We start from the raw sequence: 10,668 nt of genomic DNA, 5'->3' as shown, positions 1-10,668 counted from the left end.
ATATATATATATATACTATATTTATTTATTTCAATTTATAATCAAAATATATATTTTTCATTTATAATATAATAATTATTTATATATGACCAGTACATTTTCTCAATTCACCCATCATTGATTGACTAGTGTCTAGTGTGATAGAGAGATAATTGGACCATTTTTAATTGATGTGTCAGGATTCATGATTATTCTTGAGGTCAGGACTACTAGAGATGACATGGTTCTGAACTGTGGACAGACAAAGATGTCACAGAATGACGTGGGGAATTCAGAAAGCTCTCATTATGCACTGCACGTCCTAAACCGTGACAGTGTTTTTGTTGTAACTGGGCAGCATTGTGTTTTTTGAGTTGAGCTCGTCTTCCCGAGGGAATTCAGGAGACAGGGTTTGCAGCAACAGTTGAAGTCTGTGAAGATCTGTGGCCAGGCGGCATGCTTTTAATGCCATGGGCTTGATCTAGAATCGCTGTCCTACATTTTTGTGTCTATGTGGCGCAATTACAGAAGGCTGCCAGGCTCGTAAGACAATACATGACATGTGAGCTAAGTCCATAAACCAGCAAGGCTTGGAATGAGCAAGTTTTATGTAAATGCTCCCTGATAACAATCCGTCTCATATCATCAAGAGTTCAAAGTTCAGACCGCTGAATCAGTAAACCTTTCCTTGCTGAAAAAATCAGTGATGATCTGATAACAGAAGGCAGTGAGACGTGCAGTGCATGGTTCTCTACTTCATTCACATTACGCTATGCTCAGCATGTGACTAACACCGTCCTTGCTGAGAAAAGTGTATTTTAGAGATGCAACGCAGCAGATTCTCTGATATAAATCTACTGATATTATTGGCTTGAACTAGATTATGGTATCTGTATTATATGTGGCTTTCTACGATCAGTCTACCAAATGCTCTTAAATGCACATAAATGACTGCCAAAATTCTTTAGCAAACAAGGACATTTATTAATCACGGAAAATAACATATTATCTTGTGAAGAACTTTCTCATGCAAAACTCATGTTGTGAATGGTCACCAGGACGTTGCAAGGTTGTTTAGTCATTGCTAGGGTGTTTTACTAAGTCTTTTTGAGAAATAACATCATATCTCTGCTTAACAAACAAGATTTGAGATATCAGCCATGGCTGCTGCACATGCAGTGGATTATGAGCTTTGTGCCAAAGTTTAATGTTTATACCTCAAATACCCAACTACAGTATGAGCAATATTAATAGTAATAATAAACACCTTAAAGGAATTGTTCACCCAAAAATGACATTTACTCACCATCAGGCCATCCAAGATGTAGATGAGTTTGTTTCTTCATGGGAACAGATTTGGAGAAATGTAGCATTGCATCACTTGCTCACCAATGGATCCTCTGCAGTGAATGGGTGCCGTCAGAGAGTCCAAACAGCTGATAAAAACATCACAATAATCCACAAGTAATCCACATGACTCCAGTCCATCAACTAATGTCTTGTGAAGCGAAAAGCTGTGTTTCAAATCGAATCGAATCGAAAATCGAATCGAATTGAGAGCTTGAAAATCGAAATCGAATCGAATTGGAACATCTGAATCGATACCCAGCCCTATTTCTAATAAATAAATCCATTGTTAAGATGTTAACTTTAAACTGTTGCTTCTAGCTAAAATATGACTCCTCTATCCATAATATTGCTTTGTCCAGTATAAAAAGTTGTCTCATCTGACTGTTTACAAGTCAAAACAGTCCAAAACAGTTTCAAACAAATATATTGGTGGATTTTGATGTGAGAGGACAACAGGAGATGGACTTTTTTAATGGAAAAAGTGTTGTTATGGATTATGGACTGGCATTTTAGCAAGAATTAACAGTTTAAAGCTAAAACAACCTTAATGATGGATTTGATTCTTACAAAAACACAGCTTTTCCTTTTACAAGACGTCAATTGAGTCGTGTGGATTATTGTGATGTTTTCATCAGCTTTTTGGATTCTCTTTCTGACGCCATTCATTACGCCATTCATTCACTGCAGAGGAACCATTGATGTAATGCTACATTTTTCCAAATTCAAAGAAAAAAATTCATCTACATCTTGGAAATTTTTAGCAGATTTTTGGCTGTTTTTTTTTTTTTACAGTGAGTTGTAGGTAATGAAAATAGTTGACTTAACCATCTGTCATAATTTTTGTCTTTGACAGATTGTGTATGTCACTGCCACGTTCCCGTATGTGGTCCTGATTATTCTCCTGGTGAGGGGCGTCACTCTTCCTGGTGCTTATGATGGGATCATGTACTATGTCAAACCTGACTGGTCTAAGCTAGGAGAGGCACAGGTGAGACCTTCAGTTCTGTCTTCCAGCTTTCTGTAGAGCTTCAAACCTCTCTACCGCTTTGGATGAAATCATTTGATTTTATCCAAATGAATAAGTGTAAAAGTAATTCAGTACGCTTCATTATTTTTTTCTCAGTTTATTTACTTTTCTCTCTCTGCTTATAGGTATGATGCACAATACGGTTTCATTTTAGTGTTTCTAAGAACGTTCAAAGTTTTAAACTTGACTTTTATGTCCAGTACCTGGAGCCACTTTGAGCTCAATAATCATTTCAGATGTGGATCTGTTTGTCTGACTGTCATTACTCTTTCTGTCTCTCTCAGGTCTGGATCGATGCTGGTACTCAAATCTTTTTCTCCTACGCTATCGGGCTCGGAGCCCTCACGGCCCTCGGCAGCTATAACCGATTCAACAATGACTGCTATAAGTAAGCCTCCGCCACAGCCTTGAAGAGACAAGGACACATTTTTGTTATGACGTCTTTTGCACTTTCTGAACCAGTGTGTTTTCTTTTTGAAAGACGTTGTGTCTAGTACGTTCACGCCATCAGAGAGTCCTGACCTTGTCTTACATGTAGCTGGATTTGAATGATGATGTGGCTAGCAAAGAGCAAACGGCCTCTCACTTTAATAGTAGATCTCAAATGTCCTGGATACATTAGTAACCAGATGCACTCAATCAGCAGTTCTTTGCTTTGACTTTAATGTACAAAGCACTTTGGCTGGTTATATATACACATTGACAGTCTGGGATGATTTAATTCAAAATTGGAAATAAAATATTTTAGGATTTTATATATTTGTCATAAAATTTTTATTACAATTTTGATTGCTGGAGATTTGCGCTTTTTTAGGTTATTAATCAAATAAGCAAAAGGAGACATAACTAAATAGGCTACTGTGAAATTTAGAAATTCATGCACATTTTTAAAATTCAGCTTTTCACTTCAATTATCATGTTAAAAATGTGTATTCAATTAGAAGTGAATATTATTACTAAATTACTACAAAAATGCCTTTATATAATTAATATGATTAATGCCTTAATATTTTGATTATTTTATTAATTTTTTATTTTTATAGTTCGTTTTATTCATTAAATTGATTAATTGTGATTAATTTCAGAAAAAAAAAGTGCGATTAATTAGTTAATTTTTTTTGATGGATTGACAGCACTAGTGTTAATCTTTTTTTTTTTTTAATAAAGTATTATTATAATTATATTATTTTATTATTGACTTATTATTATTCATTATTAATAAATTAACATTTAATAAATAATTGTAACCACAGTTATGGTACATTAGGTACATTATGGTACATAGTATGTACAAATTCAAGGTTATACATTTTAAGAGTGCAGTGCATTACGACACATGATATCTCATAAAAAATTATGGTATTTAATGCATTATATTCTTTATTCTATAACCTTGAGTAGATAAATTATTGAAATAATTGTATTGTAGCAGTATTTTGAATTATTCACAAGAATATAATACTGACAATGAGGTGGCATTATTATATGCCTTTTAACTGAAATAAAATTATGACATTTTTAATTCAGTATACACTATTTAGGCTTCATCTAATGTGTTACACAACCATCTGACTGCATTCAAATAAAGCCCAACACATGCCAAAACTGAGCTGCAGTTAATGTCTGTGTTTTCTTCTCTTCTCAGGGACGCTTTTGTTCTGGCTTTTATTAATAGTGGCACCAGTTTCTTTTCTGGTTTCGTGGTCTTCTCCATCTTAGGTTTCATGGCGTCTGAACAAGGTGTGGACATCTCTAAAGTGGCTGAATCAGGTAAGAGCCTACAGTCATTTACTTCATTACAGGTGACAGATTATGTACTATACTGGATGGTAAGACAAACAAATGTATATTTTAAAAACATATTTATGTGTCTGCCAGCCCTGAAACTACGTGCATCTTAATGCAGGTGTTTAATAATTTACTTTCACTTGTTTTTAGTGCACATAAGTGAATGCATTTCTGACCTGGGGCTGGTTCTAGTAAATAATTTATGAAATCAATGTTTAATGCAAGAATGATCTGCTGAAAATGAATGAAACATGCATTGTGTGAGTCATGAACATATGTGATATGATGATGATGATATTATACAGTAAATGAACTTCAGTGCAGTGTGATATGTGGCTTGTATTGTTTATTACTGTAAATGTTTATTGTTGGATTGACAATACAGTTGAAAGCAGAATATAAATGATCATGTTTATACACAATGCTATTTGCTCTTAGTCATATTACTGTGAAAGGGACCAGACGATTAGCAGTTTGTGTTTTGTGTGTGTGTGTACCTGTTTTTCTATTCTGGTGGGGACTTAAACCTGAATACACACAGACTCATGGGGACTCGTGTCACGGTGGGGACCTAAATTGAGGTCCCCACGGGTAAACAAGCTAATAAATCACACAGAATTAAGTTTTTTGAAAATCTAAAAATGCACAAAGTTTCCTGTAAGGGGTAGGTTTAGGTGTAGGGTTGGTGTAGGGCAATAGAATATACGGTCTGTAGAGTAGAAAAACCATTACGCCTATGGAGAGTCCCCCCAAGGATAGCAAACCAGACGTGTGTGTGTGTGTGTGTGTATGCAGACTTGTTTATGTGTGTGAGTTTATAATGGGAATGCAGGTATGTGTGTATGTTTGTGAGTTTCAGCTATCACAATCAGTACATTCTTCTTCCTATATGCTGTCCTTAAACACTGAGGACGATATAATTCCCAGAATGCAATGCCTTGATTTTACATACACAAACGCAAAGACATTGATTACGATTTAATTCTAATTTTATGTTTAAGTTAATAATACTTAGACTAAAATACTGATCATCCTTGAATAAGCATCACAGACTAGACTAATAGACTAATAGTATGCGGCATGAATTTAACGCCCCACATGTTCTTGTGTGACGCTCACGCATGCAGACGTGTTAGTTCATAACACATAGGCCTACATGTTTCACATTTAAAGTGTGAACACCAGACGTAGGCTTGCTGTCGCTCAGATTTTTGTGAAGCTAACTAATAATCTGTACATAACATGACCATCCTACAAGATTGACATTAAATTCACGCCTTTTTGCATAAATATCTTGCTAAAGGCTGTTGCATAAAGAAAAAATGCATACGAGCACACACTATAAATGTTAGGAAACCAAATCCCCAAATTTTCTGTACTGATTTCATCAAGAATAGTGAGCATGAATCTAGATGGTTAGTAAAATGATAAGCTGATACTGAAACTGATAAGCTACCACTAAATATTGTAGAAACTTAATTTGCTGTAAAGTTGCTTTGCAATGAGTTGTATCGTGAAAAGCGCTGTACAAATAAACTTGAATTGAATAGTAAAATGTTTTATAAATGTTTGTTTTATAGCCAGCTTCTTCATGCACTGTAAAAAATATTTTTGGAGTTGTAAAGAATGCAAAGATTACTAGAGTACATTTTAAAAGAAAAAAATGATTGCAGTCTTTCTACTTCAAAATTTCATGTTTAATTCAATGTGTTACTTGCAATTTGTTTGAAAAATTTTCACTCAGAAATTTCTAGTAAAATTTCAAATTATATATGTATCACATTATATAACTTGTCTATAGACACATGGACATTAGCTTGCTAAAAGTATTATTTCTCCCAAATTATTGTCTAAAAAATTAAACTGCTCATTTATTTATTTATTGCCATAACAACCTAGTTGTTCGGAATTTTGCTTGGTGAGCTCATCAGCAATGATAACATACATTCAGAAAATAACAACACATATACATAAATACATCTATACATACAGGTGCATCTCAATAAATTAGAATGTTGTGGAAAAGTTCATTTATTTCAGTAATTCAACTCAAATTGTGAAACTCGTGTATTAAATAAATTTGTGTAGCCTAGTGAACCAAACTGAGAGACCATTTTGAAGGCTCAGGAAACCTTTGCAGGTGTTTTGAGTTGATTAGCTGATTGGCATTTCACCATATTCTAATTTGTTGAGATATTGAATTGGTGGGTTTTTGTTAAATGTGAGCCAAAATCATCACAATTAAAAGAACCAAAGACTTAAACTACTTCAGTCTGTGTGCATTGCATTTATTTAATACACGAGTTTCACAATTTGAGTTGAATTACTGAAATAAATGAACTTTTCCACAACATTCTAATTTATTGAGATGCACCTGTATATGTCCTATGAATTACAGGGAGTGAAAATCAGATGCAGAAATACCAGAGGAATTAATAGCATGAACAATCCTACAATAAGTGCTGTTCAGAAAACGAGACAGTTTTAACTGCTCTAAGATGTCTGCATGAAGGTAGAGGCGTGAAGAGGTGTCTGGCTGGATGTAAGGGATCTTTCAGGATTGTTAGACCTTTTTTCTGTGAACGTGAGACATAAATCTCATCAATAGTGGAAAGATCACAACCAATCATTTTCAAAGCAGTCCCTATTATGTTACTAATCTGACTTCTCTGCTGAGCTGTGGAACTACCAAACCACACCATAATTGAGAAATTCAGCACGCTTTCGATCACAGCTCTATAAAAATTTAACATATTAACCTTAGAGACGCCAAACATTTTAAGCTGTCTAAAAAAAAAAAGCCTTTGATGGGATTTTTAAATAATGCGTCTTAGGTTTTCGTCCCACTTCAATGATGCAGAGATTGTAGTCCCAAGAAACTTAAAGCTTTATACATTTTCAATGTCCTGACCATTAATAATTAATGGCAAAACAGCATTTGACCTCCGTCGGAAATCAAGGACATTTAACTTCAGATTATGAGTACAACTCCATTCAAATAATGTAGATACCTCCCTTCTATAGTCAGATTCATTATTGCCTGTTATTAGATCAATCGATGTAGTATCATCTGCAAACTTAAAAAATTGCACTTTTCAATAAGCAACATTTTAATAAGCAACATTTTACAATCTGGTGGTTAGAAGATGTGTGAACATTAGGGTTGTGCCGATAGACGATAGTATCGTGTATCAACGATAGACAGAGATATTGCCTGTGGCTGATGCCTTTGACGATAGCAAGACGATTATTATTATTATTATTTTTATTATTATTATTATCAGGCTAGTAATACTATCTAATTAATATTAAGGCTTATTTGTTGCATTAGGCCTATATTTCTTTTTCCGCGTTTTTACAGTATTGCGCATTCTAACCAATCACACACGATTATGCTGAGCTTATGAATGCAATGGCCAATCAGAGGCGTTCAGATGAGTCATCGCTGAAACTGCGGAGTTCTGTTGTTCAGCGCGCGCTGACTGAATTCTGACTCGCGAATTCTCTCATTATAAACAACAAAGTGCAGATGTACGTGCGATGTAAGTACAAGAGATTTATTCATCATATAGTGTAGATTCACTGAGTTTAACGGGAGTGTTTTTAAAGTGCATAAACGAAAGTGCTTTTTGAATAACTGAGGAAATGTAAGCATTATAATTAGTAACTTACGATGCTTCTATTAATTTGTTATCATGTTAAATACAAATTCAGTCATATTAAAAACATTAGGCTGCTTTTAGCCTTACGCTGGAGTTGGTTCACTTTCTCGCAATGAAACTAAGTAAATAATTACATAGATTCGCACGATAATATCGTGTATCGGCGATCTCACAGTCTAACGATAGGACGATAGGAAAATTGAGCATATCGCCCAACACTAGTGAACATCACATCATATTCTGAACTAAAGACAACATTTTATTGAAACTTGCATATTTACTGACTCATCAACCCACCATCTGCATGCATGTGCATTTAACAAAATTTTTCTAATCAGTAAAATATACTATATAATAGTTCATCTTTGGGCCTGAAATTGAAATTCACACCAAAGTTAGCCCCAGAAATGGAAATTAAATGTAGTCAAACCTCCTAAGCCTATGAATTAGGTCTGAAAAACCTTTTAGACATTTTTTTTTTTTTACTGAATAATTCTGGTTTAAAATCGTAAAAGCTTGTAGCGGAGCTCCATTTAGTGCTAGTGGTATTTTACTCTTACCCCTGCATGGTAAATTAGTACTGTCATTTCAGAATCAGTTCAGCTTGCGGCGCAGAAGCAGTGAACTGGTTTGTTGAGGCTCAGTAAAGGACAGCATGTTCTTGGCCTGAAGGAGAGACTGTACAGCAAGACTAAATGAGTATGAAGTGATAATATTTTTAAATGACTTGGCAAGATGCTACGGACTTCATACAGAGTGACCCTCACGTCCTTGAAATGAATTAATTTTAATCAGATCGCTGCTTGTACATGTTGGGGTTAACACACCAGTGTACTGCATGCTTTAAAGGGGTCAAATCATGAGGAATCACATGTCCTTGCTCTTTCAGTAGGCTTTTCATGATGCTAAATTAAGTTTAATATTAATGTAGAATGTTACATGTTAGAAATTGAATGTAGATTGCAATAATTTTTCAATGAAATAACCACTGTTTCTGGTTTCGGAAGTAATTACTGTATTCAAGTCTCATTTTCATATTCATATTGTTGTTGTTATAATTTCGACATAATACACAGCAGCAAATTTACACTGATAGATCTGACAGATCCGACCACGGGTAACAAAATTAATTTCTAATCTGTACTAATTTTAGTACTTTTGTACTGTCACAGCAGGTTTGAACCCAGGGGTATTGTAGTTTACTAAAACTAAAACCATAGAAGAAAATACCACCCCCCCCCCAAAAATTACTTTATTTCAGCTAGTTACCAATGCAACATTTCTCATTTATCTATATATCTAATATCTATATATCAATATAAATAAAAATTTTTCTTTAATGACGTCACCAGCGACTAGTCGACGTCGACTCGACTTTCATCACATAAATGTCGACTTTAAAAAATCTGAAGTCGTTCAACCCCCAACACACAAACATGTTTTGAATGTATGTGTTTAGGAATGAGTGTGAGTGTGTGTGAATCTCATCTGTGTGGGTCTGTGTTGGTCCTTGTCTTTTTACTACTAATCATGGAACCGGCTTTACTGACAAGATGCGCATGACAATCGCATGCGATTAATTGCACAGCCCTATTGTCTTTTAGTGTGTTGTCTGTGCCAGTATGATGTTTAGAAACAGATCTCAAGGTCTAAATGAGGCTCTCTGTGTCAGTGTGCTTGTGTCGTGATGTCTGAGTGGGCTGTGATGTGCTGTACTTCCAGACGACATTAAGAAGGAAACCATTGATACATTGTTTGTGGCTTTTTCTTATTTTTCATTTTCCTGCAGCACACAATCGGATGACAGTTACAGTTAGAATGCGAACCAGATTCCCCATCATAAATTTGATGCTTTGACTAGTTTTCCTTGATTGTCTTCAGTCCCGTTCTATATATATCTTGTGATTCATATATATTTATTTATATCTTTATATCTATATTTTGGCTTTATTTAAGGATTAATTTAAGGATTATTTAACCAGGAACTTTGCCTCTTGAGATGTGCACATCTCGATTTCAAGAGGGGTCCTGGAGCAGTCTGCCAACGCAGGTAAACCTCTGATATCTAATGTTAGCATTTACACCTCTACTACAGCCCAGTCCTAAAGTCAGCACCTACGACCGTCTGCCGACACAGGCAGGGCAGGCCCGACATGCACAGCATAGCCTAGCCTCATTCCACAATTATGGTCATTCATCTTGAGAGACAAAGCCAAAGTGTGTACACCACCGGCACTCAGTCTGTTTTAACCCCAACACAATAAAAAGCGCTAACGTCTAGCACTAACCTTCTCCAAACTGTCGCTTGACATTAATATAAGACACATCTTTCTTCTGGCTCTTCACCGTGTATTTCCATTACATTTGCCTGTATCTTGCTACATTTGTCAGAAATCAAAAAAAATAAAATAATAATAATAGGCCTAGTTGTTACTTAAACATCAGTGTCGTATACAGTATCCACTGGTAATACAAAAATATCCCACCTCTACAGTTCCTTAAAGGGGTCATATAATGAGAAATTTAATTTTACATGACGTTTTCACATATACTGAAACTAAGCTGTCTAAGCTGCTCTTTCTGAATATAAACACGAGCCTGTAACTTGGCCTGTCCTGTCACAGTAATAATGACAAACTATGATATATATACAAGGCTCGAAATTGCGACCATTTTGGTCGCATATGCTCCCGAAATTTAATCTGTGCGACCTCAAAATATATTTGGGAGCATTTATGCGAGTGCATATAATTGTTGTCGTGCGACCTGTTTTCATTTCTCTAAAAACGTTCAGAGTATGTGCCTTCTGTGTGTTGATACGGTGACCTGCCTGCCGTTCTATGAAACGTTAGGCTACATAAC

General features: G+C 35.2%; 1 protein-coding gene across 4 annotated transcripts in view; it reads left to right on the top strand.

Moving 5' to 3' along the window:
- The window catches only part of slc6a8 (solute carrier family 6 member 8), a 38,545-nt gene that overhangs the window by 16,720 nt on the left and 11,157 nt on the right, over positions 1-10,668 (top strand). For all 4 annotated transcript variants that reach the window (XM_016546485.1, XM_016546486.1, XM_016546484.1 and 1 more), the window contains exons 5-7: positions 2,183-2,317; positions 2,641-2,744; positions 4,002-4,126. In XM_016546485.1, coding sequence (XP_016401971.1) covers positions 2,183-2,317; positions 2,641-2,744; positions 4,002-4,126 — 364 coding nt within the window. The remainder of the gene's footprint in view (positions 1-2,182; positions 2,318-2,640; positions 2,745-4,001; positions 4,127-10,668) is intronic.

The sequence above is a fragment of the Sinocyclocheilus rhinocerous genome, unplaced genomic scaffold (genome assembly GCF_001515625.1).
Source record: "Sinocyclocheilus rhinocerous isolate Xijiao unplaced genomic scaffold, SAMN03320098_v1.1 scaffold99, whole genome shotgun sequence".
In the NCBI taxonomy this organism is placed as follows: Eukaryota; Metazoa; Chordata; class Actinopteri; order Cypriniformes; family Cyprinidae; genus Sinocyclocheilus; species Sinocyclocheilus rhinocerous.
Note: the sequence above shows the minus strand (reverse complement) of the source record. Positions and strands in the feature narration are given on the sequence as shown.